At 45.7% G+C, this 20,368-nt stretch overlaps 1 protein-coding gene and 1 long non-coding RNA gene across 4 annotated transcripts; both read left to right on the top strand.

Annotated features, from left to right (window-relative positions):
• Positions 1-7,772: 7,772 nt before the first annotated feature.
• Positions 7,773-10,300, top strand: LOC139839308 (uncharacterized). Its single transcript, XM_071829353.1, has 4 exons — positions 7,773-8,066; positions 8,154-8,656; positions 9,034-9,099; positions 9,829-10,300. The coding sequence occupies exons 1-4, from the start codon at positions 7,773-7,775 to the stop codon at positions 10,298-10,300; spliced, it is 1,335 nt and encodes a 444-aa protein (XP_071685454.1).
• A 444-nt stretch (positions 10,301-10,744) lies between these two features.
• Positions 10,745-19,395, top strand: LOC127332546 (uncharacterized). 3 transcript variants are annotated; one of them, XR_007870528.2, is made up of 14 exons: positions 10,745-11,145; positions 11,241-11,370; positions 11,479-11,612; positions 11,695-11,901; positions 12,114-12,215; positions 12,628-12,688; positions 13,184-13,306; positions 13,818-14,045; positions 14,146-14,178; positions 14,251-14,370; positions 14,920-15,064; positions 16,341-16,521; positions 17,069-17,181; positions 18,919-19,395. It is a non-coding gene; the product is annotated as an uncharacterized lncRNA (long non-coding RNA). The 3 variants fall into 3 exon arrangements; XR_011756738.1 differs by having other exon boundaries at positions 12,628-12,963; positions 17,110-17,181; XR_011756737.1 differs by having other exon boundaries at positions 12,628-12,963.
• The last annotated feature ends 973 nt before the right edge of the window (positions 19,396-20,368 follow it).

Raw genomic sequence — 20,368 nt, 5'->3', positions numbered from 1 at the left:
CACCTTCAGAGTTTAACACAAACCATCAATTTCTGCAGGAAACAAATGCACCATATGAAGAGACAAGAAATAGAACTGGACATAATACACAATCACATATCAATTGTAGATGTATAACAAAAAGAACTAATTTAGGCTTCAGTTTGAAAACTCGGACAAAAAAACAACCACTTATAGCCATTTTCGAGATAAGCTAAGGCGACTCACAACCTAGCTTGGTTTTTCGAGAGAAGGGGTATGAAAACGTTGTTGATCACCCGGAGGATGCGTCGCTGTCTTTTCTCCGGGTCGAGCATGCAACACGCATCCCGGTGGGTGATGGGTCCCGCTCACCTTCCTATCTGCTCCTACTTTCTTTCTTCTTCTCCCAAGTCCCAACACGTTTCTTCTCCACCTAATATCTCTCACCAACGTAAAACCACAGAAGAAGGTACCCGCCGGCGACATTCGCTCCTCCTCATCCGCTGGCATCGTGCCTCGCCTCTAGTCGCTTCTCCCCATCCGATGGCGTCGTGCCTCGCCTCAATCCTCTCCCCTAGTCTGCTGGTGCTTTCACCCGATCCTTTTCGGCGAGCTCGACCTGACCAGACGCTCACCATCGCACCTCCGCCGTGGACAAACCGTGGCCAGCGTTGCTCCAATCGGCGGGCACCTGTGCTCCCATAGACGGGCGCCGCTGCTCCCATCGGCGGGCGGCGGTGCTCCCAGGGGCGGGCGCCTCTTCCCCCATCGGCGGGCCGCGCTGCTCCAAGCGGCAGGCGCCTATGCTCCCATCAACAGGGGTCACTGCTCCCATCAGTGTGCCGCGTTTCTCCAAGCTACGGGCGCGACTGCACCCATCGATGGGCGCCGCTGCTCCCATCGGCAGGCCGCGCTGCTCCAAGCTGCGGGCGCGTCTTCTCCCATCGACGGGCGCTGCTGCTCCCATCGGCAGGCCGCGTTGCTCCAAGCTGCGGGCGCGTCTGCTCCCATCGGTGGGTCGCGTTGCTCCCAGCTGACGGCGGTCGCTTTGCTCCCAGCTACCGACGCCTCTGCTCCAATAGACGGGCGCCGCTGCTCCCATCGGCAGGCCGCATTGGTCCCGGCGGCGGGCGCTGCTACTCCCGGAGGAGGGCCACGTTGCTCCCACAGTTCGACGGCGTTGCTTCCGGCGGAGGACCGCGTTGCTCCTGGCGGAGGACGTTGTTTCCGCCAGTGGCCGACGGTGCTGCTGCCAACGGCAACTTGCGGTGGTCCAAAGGCTCGGGGTGGTGCAAATGGCCATCGACGATGACGACAGGGACAATGCTGCCATGGTAGCTGGCGCTGCTACAGGCAATGTGCTTGCAAGGGGAGGGGAGGGGAGGGATGGTGCCAGGCGAGGGTGTAGGTGCTGCGAGCCTTGCTTCCAAGGGAGCACGTCGGAGGACCTCACCGGGTTTTTTTTTGAGGCAGCGGCATGTTTCTTGAGGCGGAGTTGTGGTGGGAGAGGGTGCCGGAGCGAGAGATTTGGGCGAAGGTCGAAGACGGAGGCTGCAGAATAGTTGGAGATTTTTGGTCAGCGCATTTGTTCTCATCTTTCGACCCATTGGAAGAACATGTGTCGGCCTCTCCACCCGGGGGATCGTAGGTTTTGATCCCCGGGGACACCTTGCGTTGCCCATATACAATTGTGAATGCTGCTACTGAGTATTTAAGGACTGGGCAATCGTGAAAAAACATGTACAGTTGATTGAAAGTAAAGGTTTTGCTAATTTTGTGTCAATGCGTAGAACCATCGACCTGACGTTAAGGACCTTGCAAAAAAAATCAATTTTCAGAGTGAAAATAAAACTGTAGTTGCTAAAACCACCTTGAAGCACTTGACCGAGGATTTAAATTTCTAGAGCATGTAATCCGTTGATATAGAAGCATGACAACACTGGATTGATGCTTTTATGCGAGCTTCACGGTCAGCAAACCAACTTCCTTTTTTGTCTTAACCATGGCGGTGATGGGCCTACATACATACATGCTACATCCATACGTAGCTAGTTTCTGAGCAAGATTGGAAAATTGCCACGTCGAACAAGAATTCCGAGTGTGGTACGCCCCTCTAATGAACGCGTACCCAGTGAGAAATACGTGTAGGTTTTACCTGCCATGGGTCAACCTTATATACGAGTCTCCAAATAAACAACTGATCCAGTCCGGTTAGGATCTGGCTTGGTTGGTTTCCATATAAGCTACCTCCAAGTTTAGCTCTGTTTCGTTTCTTCTGTACGTAGTACCATAAGCAGTCCGGAATCGATACCTCTTGAATATAAGCCTGACCTGACCCTGTGTCCCACCGGAAATAAACGAAAATCTTGGATGTAAAAAAGCCTGACGTGATCCTGTGTCCCACCGGAATGAAACCAAAATCAAAGAGACTTGTTCAGATGGGCGACGTGGGCCTCTATGAAATTCCAAATAGGCCCACGGCGAAAATTATTTGGCCTGTTTGTGACACCAGTCAGTCACCTATTGCAATTTAATAGTAAAGATTTTTCTTGAATTTGGATCAGAGCGGATATTGATCGTTTTTGGATACGAATGCAGATATACATGCTTTCATCAGTAGATAAATATATTTTTTGCAAATTTTGAGAGGGATTTAAACTTTTAATCTTGTGTAGTTAAGGAAAAAGAGACACAATTTATGCTAGGACTCCAACATTGATAGAATTTAGAGCTAAACATGCTTGCCAAATGAATTCGGCAACTCAATAACTATTAACCTTACGAGATTGTCATTGACTTTTGACTTAAAATCGGGTTATCTGGTTTAAAACATTCAGATTACTCTAATTAAATTTCGGATAATTCATATCCGCATGCTATTTGCTATATCATATCCTATACTGTATCTGGAGCACCACTTTAGAATCGGATATCCTTATCCACCGGATTTTTAAAATCGGATATAGACACCTTAAAACGGATTCGAGGACGATTTTGGCGCGGAAATTATCCTCGACGGCCCACGGACACGAAATATGTCGCGGTCCATATATGGTCGGGGGCAGCCCCAACGGGTCAAAACTGCAAAAAGAATTAAGGCGCAAAAATAAAAATAATTGAATTTACATATATTTGGGGCCCAAAAGCCCCTAGTTTTCCATGCAAAAAAAATAAAATATTTTTTTTTGGATAATCCCCACTACGGGGATGCTTGCCGGCCGCCTCCTAGTCCTCGTCGCCGAGGTCGATGAACACTGGCTGCGGTGGCCACACATTGGCCGCCAGAGGAGGCAGAGGCAGATCCTCTACTGTAGGCGGGGCGTCGACGCCGTCGCGGCCTTTTGGGAGCCCTAGATGACCTTGTCAAGGAGGGGCCACTTGGTGCGCTCCTCCGCAAAGGAGATGGCCTCCGCGTGAGCGATGGCTTCCCCCCTCCATCGGTTATGCGGCATCATCCTCCATTGGTTGGTAGTCGAGGTCACCGTCGTCTTCAGGCAGATCCTCGGCCGCCGTCTGCTGGTAGACGCCTCTCGGAAGCGCCAACAACCATGGGAAGGGATCGACGTACTGGGTGCACGACCTGGTACTAGGACCAATCGTCGTGGCCTGCATGCGACATGGGGAAGTTGTACCCCCGGGCGACCTACTCCTTTCACGGGCGTCAGTGGCCAAGGTGCCTGCCGTGATGGTGGTGGTGGTGGCGGCGGCGGGACTGGAAGACCGCCTCGTCCTCCTCGTAGTCCACATACTCGTCATGGAGGCCTTCGAGGTAGACCTCGACCATCTCCCGCCGAGCATCATGCTCGTCCTTGAACCACCGCAACCGCATCGACGAGTTAATGGCGTACGCCAAATCCCATCGTAGATCTGATGGTGCAGTGGTAGAGGATCTCGCAGTGGTGCGCATACCCTCTCCTTGGGATCGCGGGTACTGGCACCCGCGCCTGGTTGAGGTGCCACTCGAACGGCAGGAGCACGTCCTGCCATGGGAGCGGCACCCCGAGGCCGTCGTAGAGGCGGGCCGTCGCCGTGTCGACGCTGATATGCGTCTTGGAGCGCGGAAGTGAAGGAGAGCACGGTGGCCGGCCAGCTGGAGGTGGCCTTCCAGCGGGCTCACGGGTGCTCTGGAAACCGCCATTGCCGCCGCGCTGGCCGCCAGAACGTGAACCAGATGCCTCGTGGTCATTGCGGCTAGGGCGGAACCAGCCGCTTCCCTTCTTCGTCGTGGTTTGGGAGCTCGGCGGGCTAGGGTTTGGGAGCTTGGCTAGGGTTTCTGTGCGCTTATGACCTCCCCCTCTATGACTTGCGGTAATGATTCCTCTGGAATTACGACCTTTACCACAACGGTGTCGTCCATGGATCAAATTATTTCGTGGATTGGATTTCACTTGCCTGTCTACGATTCCCTTGCGTGTGCTCGGGATAGGTGTTTTGTATAAATGTTTCGCTGTATTATTAAGTATTCTTCTTTAGTTTTTTTCTCTATCTAGAAGGGAATAGAATAACGCGGTTGAAGGGTAATGATCATACGTCTGTAGAAGTATTCTATAAAAAATATTTTGTTGCAAACTAAGCCTCTGCCATTCTATGAGTCGCTTCCTTTTTGCGTATGGCACCCCCACTCCCTTTGGTAGCATCTACTAATTCGGAACTTAATTTGAAAGCCATATTTTGACCCGGACGCTTTTGGGATGCTTCTAATAACCAACGAATGGCAAGTGCTCTTCCTTGTTTAGATCATATTTCAATCGGAACTTTCCGCGTCGATCCTTTTTATTATGTCTTGTTTTTACTCCTATATTGGGAGTTACTCTACGTATTGCTTGACGTAAAACCAATAGTGAATTTGTTTATGTCTTTTGTTGAATCTTTTTCATGGCTCCATAGAGAATTTGATAAGCCAATGATTTTTTTCGTCTTTCATAATACGGTTTGTAACCCATTCTTTCGTTTTTTTAGCTCACTGGCCATCTGTTGGCAGTTTTCGGGCTTAATACCAATATTTTAGCAACAAATCTAATAAATCTAACTGCAGTGGTTGGTGTTTTGATTTTTTTTGTAAAGGGAGTGTGTGCGAGTTGTCTATTTCAAGAATAGATTGGATCTATCCGGCTGCACTTTAGAATATTTTTTATTATTTTAGGATAAATAAGAAAAGGGTGCACGATCTCGTGGAGTTAGGACGAAAGAGACATGCACGCGTACGTGTGGGCCTGCCTCTCCTCGCCTTTCTCGAGCATTGATGCCTAGGCCAATGTGTTTTTTTTTTACAGAGATTCGGTGCCTCAACGAAGGCAAGGCACGAATGAACAATGATGTACCTTGCACATTTGGTCGTTGGATCCAAAATAGACAGACTAGATTAAATAATACAGCAGCTGTGCACAGAGACAACCCTATAGCATGTGCATTGTACACAAAAATAATGTAGCTGATGTACTGTAGATGCATGGGCAACAGCAAATTGTTCATGTTCATTTGACCACCAATTCTTTATCCAACGGTTAAAAAATGGGAACAAGGCACCATACTATTCATTAGTGCATTGTCTTTGTCAAGGCACTCGACCATCCGTGTTTTTCGGGAGGACGCATGTGGGTGTGTGCACGATCCATAGCCACCGTAAACCGATTGCATTTATGTTCTAGAAATGGAGCTCACGCGAACGCAAACCGCTTGCGACAGGCCGTTGGGCCTTATTTTTGGCCTACAGGAACCACAATGGACAGTGTGTTCATGTACATTTGCACCTTGCTGTTGGAGTATAAACGGGGATAATTATTACTACTAGCTATAGTAGGCTCGCCGCAGCAGCGATTTATTACAAAGTTGATGAGGAAAATCTTAGCAACTGTGTGCTGGTCCTCAATGCTCTTTTGCAGTTTTACAACACTTCTTTTTGGAAAAAAAATTCTCTACCCTTTAGAAAACGTTCTGGTTCACGTGAGTCGCTATGTTAGTTAAGGGCATCGGGGGTCCAACATATTTTAGTCACCAAAATTGACCACGCGTTTGTTTACGTTGGGCCCGTAGACGTAAAATTAGTCTTTCAGCTATGATTGCAGATGCGTTCTACCTGGAGATCGGCCGGCGGTGGCATCGTAGATCGATCTAATCGATTTCAGCAAGGAAGTTAGACGTATTTATTCTATTTTCATGGAAAGAGGAAACGAAACAGTATCTTTACATAATGTTAAAGGTGGGTAATTTATTTTCGTCAGTAATTCAATTAGCAAGATCTATTGGCTGTCGTATACTGATGTACAAAATTGACGGTCAGATGATTCTGATTTTTGTAGGATTTTCTAGCTAATTCTCGAATTTCTGGTTAGCCCGTCATGTACTTTTAATATATAATTGATAGATTTTTCATTGATAGAATACATATTTGACATTGTTAAAAGAAATGGAAAATCTCAAACGGAGCAACGTTGGGCGTCTAGTCATCGATGAGATCGCTGATCTCCAGCATCCCCCATTGGCCAGTCCAGCACAGCGGCGACATATGGTATACTAGCGACATCGGGAAGGGGAGCCAACACCACCGGCTTAGGCCATGGATCTCACGCCAAGGGAGGAGCAACAGCTGGTCCGCCTGCCTCGCGCTGAGGTGTCATCGGAGGTGTCAGCGGCATCCCTTGCGCAAAGCGTAGAGTCGCGAAACTGGACGGTGAGGCTATCCAACTGGACGAGCTAGCTCGATCGCTCTAGGAAATGGTGAGCTTGGGGCGCGTTTGGTTTCTCGCATCCCCCTTGTCTCGCATCGGGCCAGCAATTTTTGGCCCATTTCGTTGCCTGGGCCGAGCCGCATTGTTGCAGGAACCACTTCTCAAAGCAGTGTCGGGCCAGGCCCTGGGGGAACGCTCGGTTCGGTAGTTTCCAGCGGTGCAGGCAAATCTCCACGCCCGCTGATGCAAAGTGGGATCTTCGTCGCACGGGCGGAGACGAGAATGGAGATGGCGGGAGCTGCGGCGCGCATCGGCGAAAAGCGAAAAGGGGGCGGGAAGGATTCCGTCACCTCCCGCCGCTTGCCATGGCCTATTTCTGCCCCCTCCTCCACTGTCTCCCCCCCCCCCCCCCCAAAATTTCGAGCTCCTCCTCCCGTCGGCAAGTAGGTAAGAGGCGCACGCATCTCCGGTTGGCGACGGTTGCAGCGGCGGCGGCGAGTACATTCTGGCTACCTCCTGGTCCAGCGCATCTTCACCTCCGGCCATGACTGTAAGCCATCCCTTATCCCCGTACCGCGGTGATGTTTAGATCTAGGTTAGGACTTGTCAGATCTTGCCTAGGTTTGGTCTTGTAGCGGGGGTTAGTCCAAAATGTGCTCACCTGCCATGATCTTGCTAGGATTCGACATTTCCGTATGCTACTGCCATGATCTTTCCTAGGGTTTGTTCTTGAACCAGGGGTTAGTCCAAAATTTCCTCACCTGCCATGATCTTGCCTAGGGTTTGTTCTTGTAGCAGGGGTTAGTAAAAAATGTGCTCACCTGCCATGATCTTGCAAGGGTTTGTGCTATTCACCGTTGCAATGAACTGCTTGTCTGATTTAGGTTGTACTACGATGTGTGTAGGACTCTTTCTGTGATGAGTTCAGCCAGACACTTGTCTGCGTTGGGGACTCTCAGATCCCTTCACAAGTTCCCAATTCGCAGCCCACGTTTGAGTCGAAGGTCACCCCTCTGCCGGTGTCTGACCTGGTGGCACAGGTAGCGGCAGAGGTGGCGGCTAGGCTGGCCACCTAAGAAGAACAAGAACCGCAGGGAAGTGGAGAGGGCCTTGTTGAAGACCAAGCAGGAAAGGAATGCCACCATGAAATGGCTTCCTTTCATGTCCAGCTTCGTGTTGGAGAAGATGTGCGGCTTGATCCAGAGCGGAGTGAGAACTGACAAAGGCTTCAAGGAAGTCCATCTCAATACTGTGACGAAGGGCCTAGCTGACCACTGTGGTGTGACCGTCTGCTCCACTCAGGTGTATAACCACCTAAGGAAGTGGAGGCAGAGGTGGGTCACCATTAGCAGGCTCCGTGATCTAAGCGGTGCTCAGTGGTGCGAGGACACCAAATGCACCGTCCTTGAGGGTGAGCACTACTGCGGGCACGTCGCGGTGAGCACCTCACTAACTCAGTCGTCCTCACTAACTTTCTTGATAACCCACGAGCAAAACTGACATGTTTGTCCCTTCGTATCGTAGGATCACCCAAAGGAATCGGAGTTCATGAATGTGCCCATCGCCAACTACGACGAGATGCACACCATCTTCTCCTTCGGCCTCGCCACCGGGAAGTACGCCATGGGATCCAGTGAGCCCCTGGGCTCGCCTGCACCACCTCTTGCACCTGAGGATGCTGACACCCAGGAGTCCGACACAGTGAACCTCGATGCTGACAAGCCTACCGACGCACCTGAGAAGCCGACCGCCGGCAAGAGGAAGAGAGGTGCCTTCACTGACGATGAGCTGGTGGCCTTCACCAACATGACTGTTGCTGTGAAGGAGGTCGCACATGCCATCAGGGCGAACAAGCCCACAGACATGCACCCTGGCATGTACAATGCGGTGATGGAAATGCTTGGCTTCACCGAGGATGATCTGATGGTCGCCCTCATCCACCTCGTCGACCACAAGGCCCAGGGATCCAGCTTCATCGGCATGATCGAGCCACACCGCGTCCTCTGGCTGAGGAACTACCTTGGCAAGTACCACGACAAGAACTAGTGGTGCCCTTGAGGCGGTGGATCAGGGTTGCATGCATGGAGATGGCGATGATGATGATGTATATTCTGGCTATAGCTAGGATGAAAAACATTTGGCCCCCTTCTGTAAGTATTATGAGGTGGTATATACTAACCCCTCAGGTGATGGTGAACTTTGCGGTGTTAGGATGAGACACCCACTTGTGTTGTGGTGGTAGGACGACACCACGGTAGTGTAGGATAAACTTCTGATTGACTTTTGGAATGATATGCATGCCCCTGTTAGTTTCAGATTTGCTGTCAACACTTGTCTTGTTTTATTGCTCATGTCTGAATTGCTTCATTGTTGTGATTACTAACTTCTTCTTTTGCCATGCTAGAGGTATGTGGTGTTTCGCGGCCGGGTTCGAGGAATCTACAGCTCATGGAGAGTCTGTCAAGATCAGGTCAATGGCTACTCCAACAACAGCTACCGAGGATATGCAACATTAGAGGAGGCATGTAGCAGCCCAGGATCATCCCCATATTAGATTTGTTTGTTCTTTTTCTTTTACGCATAATCATGGCATCATGCATCGTTTTGATCCACAAAAATATTTTATTAAACTTTATTTTTGTTGCTAACTTATTCCTCCTCTCTTTGTCTCAAATGGAAACATATTCTTCTCTAATTATTTTCGTATATAAAACTTCTTTCAACCAGTTTTAAAACAAATAGGAAATAATAAAAGGAAAATTGTTTTAATAAAAGAAAAAAGGGAGACAAGCTCCCAACCGGCCAGGCCAAGACCAGGCCCAGCCGGCAGCCCATCTCCTAGCCCAACACGGCCTCCCCACCGAAACCCTAGCCTCCACCGGATCCCCACCAAACCTCCTTGGCAGTTTTGCAGCCGCACCCTCTCGAGATCTGTTTCCGTTTTGCAAAGAGGCCCCTGCCAGTTTTTGTTTCTGAACCCGCGGTCCTTACCGCTGACACTTTTGAAGATAACCCTTGCATATATTCAAAACACCCGGGGTCCTCCCCTGGATAGAATTTTGTTTTCGGGTCCTTACCCCAATTAAATAAATCTGTTTTTCTATTTTAATTACTAATAAACCAATTGTTAATATCTTTTAATTGGTAACTCGAAATAAAATGTGTTCTATATGAAAATTTCTTCTATAAATGTCCCTAGACTACCCAGCCATCCAGGGGGTCTGAGAGGGGCAAAACGATCTGAGCCGTCCGTTTCTACTGCGACAGTAAAATTCTTCCCCCACTTTCACCCACCACCGTCCGATGCAGTGAATTTTCTTTCACAGTCGCTCAGCGCTGAGAAGTCCATGACAGTTGGGCCCTTACGTGAGTGGGGTCGTTTGGCTGAGACTAGAGGGCTGCTCTCCGCGTCTATGGTTTCTGCCCACCGCGGTGAAAACCTAGAACGTCGCGAGCTGCTCCCGTCCCCCAATCCCCGCGCCGCCTCCTTCCTGATCTTCCTCCTCATCCAATCCCCGTGCCCCCGCTGCCTCCTCTCGTCCCCAATCCTCACCTCCTCTTCTTCTCTCCAATCGGAGCGGCGCCCCGAGCAACGGAGGCGCTGGACGTGGGAGCTGGCGACAGCAGGGAGCTCTCCCGTGGCGCGGCGGCTGTACGCGGCGGCGGCTTGAAGCGGCGGAGGTGGAGGCTCGCCGGACGCGGCAGCTGGACGCGCGGTGGTGGCGGAGGCTCGTCGGACGGCCGGACGCGGTGAGCTTTCTCCCAGGACGTGGGAGCTGGCGACAGCAGGGAGCTCTCCCGTGGCGCGGTGGCTGTACGCGGCGGCGGCTTCAAGCGGCGGTGGTGGAGGCTCGCCGGACGCGGCAGCTGGACGCGCGGTGGTGGCGGAGGCTCGTCGGACGGCCGGACGCGGTGAGCTTTCTCCCAAATCCCAATTCCAACACGCTATTAGCTACCAGAAATTTTGATACTCGTTGATTGTAGTGCCCTTTCTTCTTTTCTGATGAAATCAACTGAGGAAAAGTGAGCTTTCTTGGTTTGTGGCCCTAAACCAGCCTTCCCCTCAATCTGATTCTCTCCTCTTCAAATTTATTTTTCTTTTGCAGCTAGGGTTTGGGTGTACTGTAAATTCTTACATCAATGATAATAGCAGCTCTACCTCTGTTGTGACATTGGATGTGCAGTCTGCCCTTGCTCCATTTGAGGTAAGAATGCTTCCATACAAATGCACACTACATTTCAAAATGGCTGGACTAATAATCAGACTATCTCTGTTGTATACTGAGTGGCGAGTGCATTGTATAGCAGCGTGGTTGTGAACTTGTGATAACAATCAAATTTACAAGATGCGCGAGCCGCCCTTGTGCAGCCACCGATGGCCGCTGGTTTCGGCGTCATTTGGGAGGCCCATGGGTGGCATTGATGAGGGCATGGTTGGAGGGGATGCGCCCTCGCCGGCTCCAGGAGCAGTCCTCTGCCGTGGAGCCGCTCGCCGCTGGGCCTTCGCCACCGCCGGGTGCACAACCTAATTTGAAGAACTTTGTTGAGAAAATAGTTTTTGTGCTTTGACTTTCCACTTTATTGATATAATGTTAATGCTTTCTTATCTAGGACTTGCTAATGACCGAGCTTTGGGACATGGGACATACACTGCAATGGGATAGTTTTGTATATGGCTTAATATGTGGGAACTCTCTCCTCATGTGCTTTTTATTCTTGGTATGCTCCCATATGAGTGCAGGTACGATTTGTGTGTACATAATCCACGGATACTTCTGTGTCATGAAATATTTATTTTTCTTTTTGAAAGCAATGAGCATACTGATACTGATCTATTCCATTTCATTAGCTATCTTTGGAAGAGCTTGTGAAGATATGTCGGGACAGCAGGGCCCTCGGAGCGCGGCTTACAAGGGTGGGGCGGCTGTGCAGTTGTCTTGGTCAAGGAGGGCATTGTCCCTTAGTTCATTCTTTAATTTGAAGGTACATAGAATTCATTAGCTCTAGAACTGCTACCATTATCTAAACTGGCGGCAAATGACACTAATCATCTTTACTCTTGCAGGAGAAATACTCAAATCAAGGATTGACTGGCGAGTGATGAAGCAGAGCGATCTCGGGCCGTACGTGTTCGCGTCGAAGCTGTTGAGTGGTGTAGCCATATTGAAGTTGTAGACAGAGGGAGGTTGTTGTTCGAGACAATAGGGAAAGGTGGATGATAGTAGCAAATCAGAGCATGTGTTGTCGTTGCGGGATGGTGAACGCCTGTGAGGTAGGTGGCTTGACATCCCATGGCAGTAGCAAATCAGAGCATGTGTTGTCAGTGCGTGCCAAACTCTCGCCTGCCTCCTCCATGGTTAGGATTTGGGTGGCCGGATGAGAGCACACAGCAGCTGCACCTCTGCTACCTTGCCGACGAGTCCCAGTTATATCTTCTTAACAATATCGATCTCTTACCTAAATTATTTGACTTATTTGGTCCAGTTTCCTCTTTTGCAAATTTAACCAAGTATTGAGGAAGACGTGTTGCTCGAGCTCTACAAGAGGATTGGCCACTCCATCACCAATGACATGAAGATCCGTAAGGTACCTAAGAATTCTCATAGAAAGATCTGCCTTCACATTGTAATGGGTTTTTTTGTACGGATCGTCATTTCATGTATTATTTGGTAATCAACTGATGGAGAGAATACTTCTGATATAAACTGTACTTGCAGTGTATTTGAGTGTGCTTCGGTAATATAGCATCTGGTAATAAGTGCTACAATTTTAAAATTCCACAGCAAAGAACTAAAATGTGTGTAGGCTGATCATTTTAAGATAATCAGAACTGAGTGTATTTTTAGTTTGCTTCAGGAATATAGCATCTGGAATTAAGTGCTACTATATGAACATCCCACATTAGAGAACTACAATGTGTGTATACAGATCATTTTGTCCAGAAGGTTCACAGTATACCGTTAAACTAAATTTGTGTTGTTCCATCCTCATTTACCAGGACCATCCCGATGAACATGCTGAAGGAACACACATGCTCTCCACCAGCAGAACACTTCTCGGTATGTATTTTTTAAAGAAGTGATATATCGTGCTGGTCAGATGGTTGTTACGTGATTCAGGCATACTTTCTGTGGGGATATTAGCTGGGTAATCATCTAGCTGGGACATGGCAATGGCATTGGAAGGCGAAAGATTTATGTTACTTGATTTCTAATTGAATTCTTTTCGCTCCGTCAAGTCTTAGCGAGTGTTTCTATGGGTGTCTTGTGTTTCTCTTTTTCACACTGTGTGGATCAGCAGGTCGCTGGACCATATGCCATGTTTACTATTTCAGGTACTTCACTGCTTTGTATGCTCATCTAATGCTTGTATGTAGAGGTCATGAGTATAGTGTAGTTTAGGTGATGGTGACAAGCTCATCCTATCCTCGCCACCCTGTTCCATTGTACTTGTTTTTGATGTTTAGGTCTCTCAACTCCAACTCCATATGCATGGTTATGCTTGTTGTCCATTAGTACTACAATGTCATTTCTGAACTTTATCTTGTTTTGCAGCTTGGATTCCCCCCTCCAGAGTTCAGCTATGAAAGGATTATTTTATTCCATGACCATCAGCCCTGGGTTGGGAAGCGGCTCTCGTCGAGCAACGGCGAGCAGGGCTGATTTTAAGACGCCAAGGTGAGCTTCTCAAAAATCCCAAACCCAATACATTGTTTGCTTATAAAAGTTTTGGTGCTCATAGAACATTTAATTAGTGCAGACATTCATGGATAAATTTGGGCTCAAAATGACTGAATTATCTCTCCGTTTGTTGGTTTAGTTCTTGAATTCATTGGCAAGTCAGAACTAAGTACATGGGACAAGTCCATTTAGGTGTAGTGCAGTGGCAGTGTCATTTAGATGTGTTTGGATTTTGTGGCAGGATCATAGAAGGGAGACAAGTTCACGTCACGATCCCCTTGTAGTCCATCAAGATCATTTTCATGCCGACATCCTTCAGTTCCTTTGCATTCATCACTTGGTTCTGTCTCTGCTATTCTTACTGATCTGGATGGTTTTCTAGGATTTCCGATGGAGGGGTATGTTAGTTGAGGATCCTCTCTTTTGCTTTTCCCGTGTGCCTTCGAGTCCATCAGTCAGTGCTTTATAGTTATCGGTGATGTACAGTTGATGTACAACTCAATTACAGGTTATTTACTTGCGCAAAGGATATATAATCTTAAGCAGCTGGACGCGGGAGCCGGCAGCGGCAGGGCCCACGCACCTAGGGACGATGGCGGCTGGACGGCGTGGTGGAAGGTGGCGGCTGGACGGCGCGGTGGAAAGTGGCGGTTGGACAGGGCAGCGGAAGGCGGCGAGGGAGGAGCAGCTTCACCGACTCGGTCTGTGGATTCGGCGCCGGTAGATTGCTCCACGAGTAAGGCCCTCCTCTTCCTCTAGATAACTTTGTCAACCATTTGTAGGTGATTCCATGTATAGAGCGGGGTACTCACTACCTTCTGTGATTAAATTTGTAGGTGTCCATGTATAGAGCGAGTTTCAACTAACAGGTTTAATATTGAACTATTTTCATGCTACTGCAGTTTTTTCAGATAGCTTCAGTCATTGTGTTTCTTCCCCAGGATTGAGCTATATGCCGATGAGGTCTGACCAGGGGATTGAGATATTTGAAGTGTGCACTGGAGTTATTGGAAGATAATTCCATCAATGAATTCATAACTTTTGGGACATAATAAGTTTAGGTAATAGCTCTTTATTTTCTCAGTAATGTCTCTTCCAATACTTAAAAACGAAAAACAGTACATGGTGGTCAACTGTTAATTAGGCTAGAATAGCTTGTGTGATGGTGGATCTGTTTTGGTGTGATCTTTCTAAGCATGCACTGTTAGTAGTGTTCTCATGCATTTGTAATAAAATTGATCAACGGTTAATGGGAGCACCATAGGCTAATTTAACTCTCTTCTTAATCTATAAGTTATTTACCATATTTTTCGAGACCTTTACTGTTAACTGTTATATCATACTCTACATTCTTCCCTGGTTTGCATCGTTTGGTGCAATGTATATTAGCCCACAGTGATGAGAAGAATGTTGGGTCCAGGCTACTGAATTTCACCCCTAAAGAGCTGAAGAGAATCTGGCAGTAATAATTCTAATAACCTCAAATTATGTTATAGTATATGTTATGTCCCACAATGCAACCAGAGAGATGGATTAACCTACTGACCTTGACAATTTATTTTCCTTTTGGATGTTTTGCTTGCTTTGTAATGCTTTCTTTTTTTTAGCAGTGGCTACACCGAGATGTAGAGTTTCTGCGGGAGCGTGAAGCTCGATCTAATTCCGCACCACGACTATGGTTGCGTATTTGTTGTTCCGTTGATCTTTATGTTGACTAGGGTTGTCCAAAAGCTTAATTTGTCCATTGATTGGAAGGTATAATTTTGTTCGCTTCCCTCTATCCTTTTTCTTCCTATTCTCATGTGATTGGAGCTTTTTATCGATCTGTTTTTCTCGGTAATGATGTGTATGCTCTCCGTTCCTTAGCCCTTCATGGCTATTTCATTAGTTGGGTAGAATATCATGCCATTTTCGAATCCTTTTGGTTAATTAAAGTCATATGAGATAAAAAAAATATCAGGGATTGTAGTGCTTTAGATAAGGTGGGGATTGTAGTGTTTTAGATAAGCTGTGAATGCAATGAAAATATGAATACATGACTGTATGGCTGCTATGAAAAGTGGGAGACGGGGGTTACTGTGCAGGGTGAAAGTCCTCGAATATATATCAATGTGTGAGTAAATATTTGGATGTATTTGCAACAAGTATGTTATGTGTAGTGTGACCATGCCTAGGGTTTATTTCACACTATGATCATTTGACGTACAATACTATTTGTTTGACCGATGAGACCTTGATTTGTATTGCCATCAAATGCCCATGGAAGCTCCTTTCACTATGAAGCACCATTATTTCATTTTCTATGGGACAAAAAAATTCTTTGGTGTATTTTTCATTTAGTTGTAGCTCAATACTGAAAAATGATATCTCATCTTTTGTCATTCACGGATTAAATTCCCAATGCACATATTTCCTTTTGAGCTCTCATACATTGTCTTATATAAGAAGCAGAGAATAGTGCTTACTATAGGTCGCTTTTTGTCTTTTTTAGCTCACATTCATTGTCTTGTTCAGGAAACAGACACTGTTAATTGTCATGCTAAATGTACACTAGCTTGGACCTTGTACAACGCCTTCTTGAGTTGTGAAGCATTTTTTGCTCTGGCCTATAACAGTGCTTATTGTATGTTATCCATGCTAAATTGCCAGTGCTTAGACTGTACTTAAAATATGTTTGTTGTGTTATCTCCCAAGAGTATTATATCGAGGAACATGTAGCATATTGAGCGGCATGCTGGATAAGCAACTAAAACAGAAAAACCAATAGAGGAACATGTAGCATGTGGGATATTCCTCTTTAGTTATTCCCAGGTAGGAATTTCTATGCTTTCCTCTCCCGCTGCTGTATATGGCATGATTCAACAGGGGAAAATTGCCTCTACATTCCCATCATATTTGCTATTTATCACTTTAATTTCAGCAAAGTTTGTAAATTGTTCTCTCCAAGACTTTTATTAGGATATTACATTTATATATTCATTCAACTTGATATCAATTTGTTCAAGTGTATCTTTCCCTGTTGCATTTTCAGGATTTAGCTATTGGAGAGGAGGGCGGCAGGATATTTATGGTTGGCGTGGACGAGCAGGGGAGGCAGACCGCGGGAGGAAGCAGCGGTGAGGCTAGAGTTGCCGAGATGCTGGCGGCGTGGACAAGAAGCAGCGGGGCTGGCTCTATTCTTTATCTTTCCCTGTGATGGCCTTAATCCGGAGGTGTGTTCATGCCATATACTGGCTGTGTGTTCATGTCTTTTATACAGTGCTAACTATCAATCTTGGTTGTGTGTTCTTTCCTTGAGAACAGAGCCTCCTCTGCTCCCTGCATTTATCTCATATGGATAATTGGATAATTGTAGGATTCAATATTATGGTGTTAGATGAGAGTATTACAGAGCCCCTCTCTATTCACATTTTGACTCCTCTTTCTCTCTGATTTTGATTTCATAGCATATCTTTTATTTAGGCGCCATGGCACGATGCCATTTTTTTCTCAAACATTTGTTTATCTTCCCTGCAAAGATCCAAATGAGGTTTGCAAACAAATTTAACTTTCGCAATAATAATAATAACTTACCTGCACCTTTTGATTTCGGCTTGCAGACAAATTTAACTTTCGCAATAAATACTTACCTGCACCTTTTGATTTTATTCCTTGCATCATTTGAATATTGTAGTGGGGAGAACGCTTTACATTGCTTCCCTTACGTACTACACAACACAACAGCTTCATTATTCATTTGAATCGACTCTTCGTGGCTAGGTTTGGTATGATTTGACTGTGGGATATTATGGATATAACAGATTATCCTTACCTTCACTACGACCCTATATTGGCCATTCGACACCTCACTCCAAAGGCACCGCAATCCCCAGGTAAATGCCCTTCGTATTTTCCAATTAATATTCTTACACTGACTTCCCTTCGTTTACATGATTACCTATGACCCTTAGATCTAAGGATTAAGCATTCTCTGATATATGTGGACTGTACATGTATTGTTTTTTAGTGAATGGGGGTTTTATTCCATGTGAAATGCATTTTGATTGTCATTTACTATCACCTCATTAATAGCTTCAAGGACATGCCCAACCTAGGTTACAGGGATTGCATTTCATTAGCGTTTTTACCATGTAATTTTTATTATGGTCTTCCTCGTATTGTCCACGTATTTTCATTTGCCGGTTCATACACTTTTAGCATATTTTATCCTATCTTTAATTTATGAACTTACTCAAGGAGGTCAATGCATTTAAGGGTTTGTTTGGACAAGGCGCCTTGAGGGGATATTTAATTAGCAGTAGAATGTTTTTTGACACATGTCAAATTTTGAATTACCGTTTTTCGCTTTTTTTTTAATCTGCAGAGCATGTAATAGAAATATTAGATTGTTCATTGGCTATGAAACTGTTGGCATAGAGAGCCAATTTAGCATATGTTGATTTTTAGGCCAGCTTATCTTCATAGTTAAGGTGTGAATTTATAACGAAACGAAACACTACTACTTTTTTTATTGTTGAAAGCATCAGACCTTTTCTCTTGGTTATAATACTCAGTTTCGCTTTGTTGGTTCCCTACGTGATTATAAAAGTAATAGTTGCAGTATTTTGCACTGTCCTGAATGAAAGTAATCACTACATGGTCACTACATCGTCCCTTATTGGTAGAATGATTACTTCTAAATCTATTATTTCAAGGGTTTTAAGTAACGCTGACTTTTTACGGTAGTCTGTGTTTGTGGGCATGCAACCTTCCATGCAACTAGAGTGCATATTTGAAGGCCCTTAGTATACATTAGTGTTATGTTAACATGTGGTTACCTTCAGTCTCTAAATCACATATTAAATTTAACCACTACACATCTACATGTATAATATGTGGGGTTCTGCAAATATATTTATTGGCTATGTTGACAGGGCAGCTTCTGCTCATCTGGTGTCATCATAGCACTGCCTGTCTGCCTTGAATTGGGTTTATTTCATAGTCCCTGGCTGGTGCATTGTACGTGTTTTTTTTTTCATTTATGCAGCAATTGAGCTGTTCCTTTCAAATTGCTTGAGATTCTTTGTTCCAAAAGAGGGCCCTTATGTTAAGGCCAGTTTGTGTATTTAGGTGGAGTACATTTCAACACTATGTGGTACTGCATAACACATTGAAATAGCTTATGGACAGTAATCTGATGTAAAATTGCAACCGCCTTAACATAACATAATTCTTTTGAGAGAAACTAATTACAACTAACCAGTGAAAATTGTTACTGTTTGCACTTCTCATCCACTATATGAAGGAAAATTTTGCTGAAGAAATGCATTACTGTACAATATTTTGTATACTGAGATTTTACTTTTTCAGAAGCACGACTACTTGGTCTAGCAACATCATACATCTTGTCTGTTTTCTCCCGGCATTTATTGATGTGTTGGGCATTAAATAACGCATGTGCTAAACTAGCTCTAGGTTTTCTAAAAATTCATTATTGTATAGTTGTTTTGGTGATGTTATATGCTACACACCTTCCTATGACAGCTTATGACAAAGCTTAACTTGCGATAGTAAAAATTACATTTGTCATGCTATTTTCATTTTTTGCTTCAAATTTATCACCCTGCCAGGCAAATCAGCATAAGCATGGGCGGGAGGCTAAGCTGGCTGGCTGTGATCGACTCCTTCAGGGGGACGCATGGGCGCAGTTGCGGCAGCCCAAGATGGAGAAGAAGATGCACTGGCCTCCTTGAGGCGGATGTGTATTTTGGCAGCAGGAGGCTGCTGGTGCGGGGCGGCTGGGACGAGCTCGAGCGGGAGGGCAGCGGGAAGGCCGGCGGCGCTAGGGAAGCAGCAGTAGTAATAAAATAGTAAGGTGACAGAACTAAGATTTGTTGCATCGATCATGTATTTCTTGTTGCGGTCTCTCGGATTTTTGGTGATATGTATGCTGCTCACCCCTCTTCTTTAAATTCTGCTTTGTTGATTATTATTGCCTTGCTAGGGTTAGGATTAGGGTAGTAATATTTATTTGTTGGGATAATTTGACTCGGAAGGAAAATCAAGCTCTTTGACATTTGTTGCTGTGAGAGTAAAACCTATGCATTTACCAGTGATTTTGTACATACTTATACTTATATTGTTTACTGAATTTTCTATATATGTATTTTGCTAATGCATATATAATATCTCGAATCGAACTTTTTTTTGTCTTGAAGTATATACATTCCTTTTGCGATTATTAATTGTGCTTTTATGCTTTTTTTATTGTGCTATCTTTTTTGGTACAATACCCATAATTTGGCGGAAGAGCTTATACAAAAGCATAAAAGCTGAGAAAATAGTGCGAAATCATACTAAATTGTGAATGTAAAATACTAAAGCAAAATTTTGGGCTAATTTTTAATATTAAAATAAGCTAAAATTTATGGTTTAATTTCTGATTTAACTTTGCCATTTGCGCGATAGCGCAACAGGTCATCTAGTTGATCATAAAAACATGAGGAACATGAATATTCCATCCAAATGCTTGTTTGCATCTTTCATCATGTCACACGTTGATAGTTTCACATATTCACCTAACATATATGCGGAGTATTTCGGACACCGACTATGGTTTTCCCCGCTCCGTTTAACTTTGAAGTAGCTCACCCTTGCCTTGTTCTGCCATGCTAATCCACCCTTAAATTTGACGGTAGGAAATGCAACTTCAACCCTAATTGTTTGTCCGGGTTCCGATCCCGCTTAATCCTGATAGTTGCATCGCATCATCGTTGCCATGTCATGCATACCATCTTGATCATGCTGGATCTTCTTTATCTATAGTAGTAAGACTTGCATCCGTTGTTTGTTCCAGCATTTGCTTCTTCCCGGATAGGATCGCGAAGTGGTGTTGTGAGATACGACAAGTTCCCCGGATGTTCCTCGGCAACCTTTAACAGGCAAGAATTTCCCATACTCTTGTCTCTGCAAGAGTCGCTCACCTATTTTATTTTTCCTTCTCCCATATTCTATCCTTGAGTTGCGTTCTTGTCACGTGTCCCTTCCACTTGTTACCCCAAGCAGCCTATATTGCCTCCA

Source organism: Lolium perenne, chromosome 4, assembly GCF_019359855.2.
Source record: "Lolium perenne isolate Kyuss_39 chromosome 4, Kyuss_2.0, whole genome shotgun sequence".
Lineage (NCBI taxonomy): Eukaryota > Viridiplantae > Streptophyta > Magnoliopsida > Poales > Poaceae > Lolium > Lolium perenne.
Note: the sequence above shows the minus strand (reverse complement) of the source record. Positions and strands in the feature narration are given on the sequence as shown.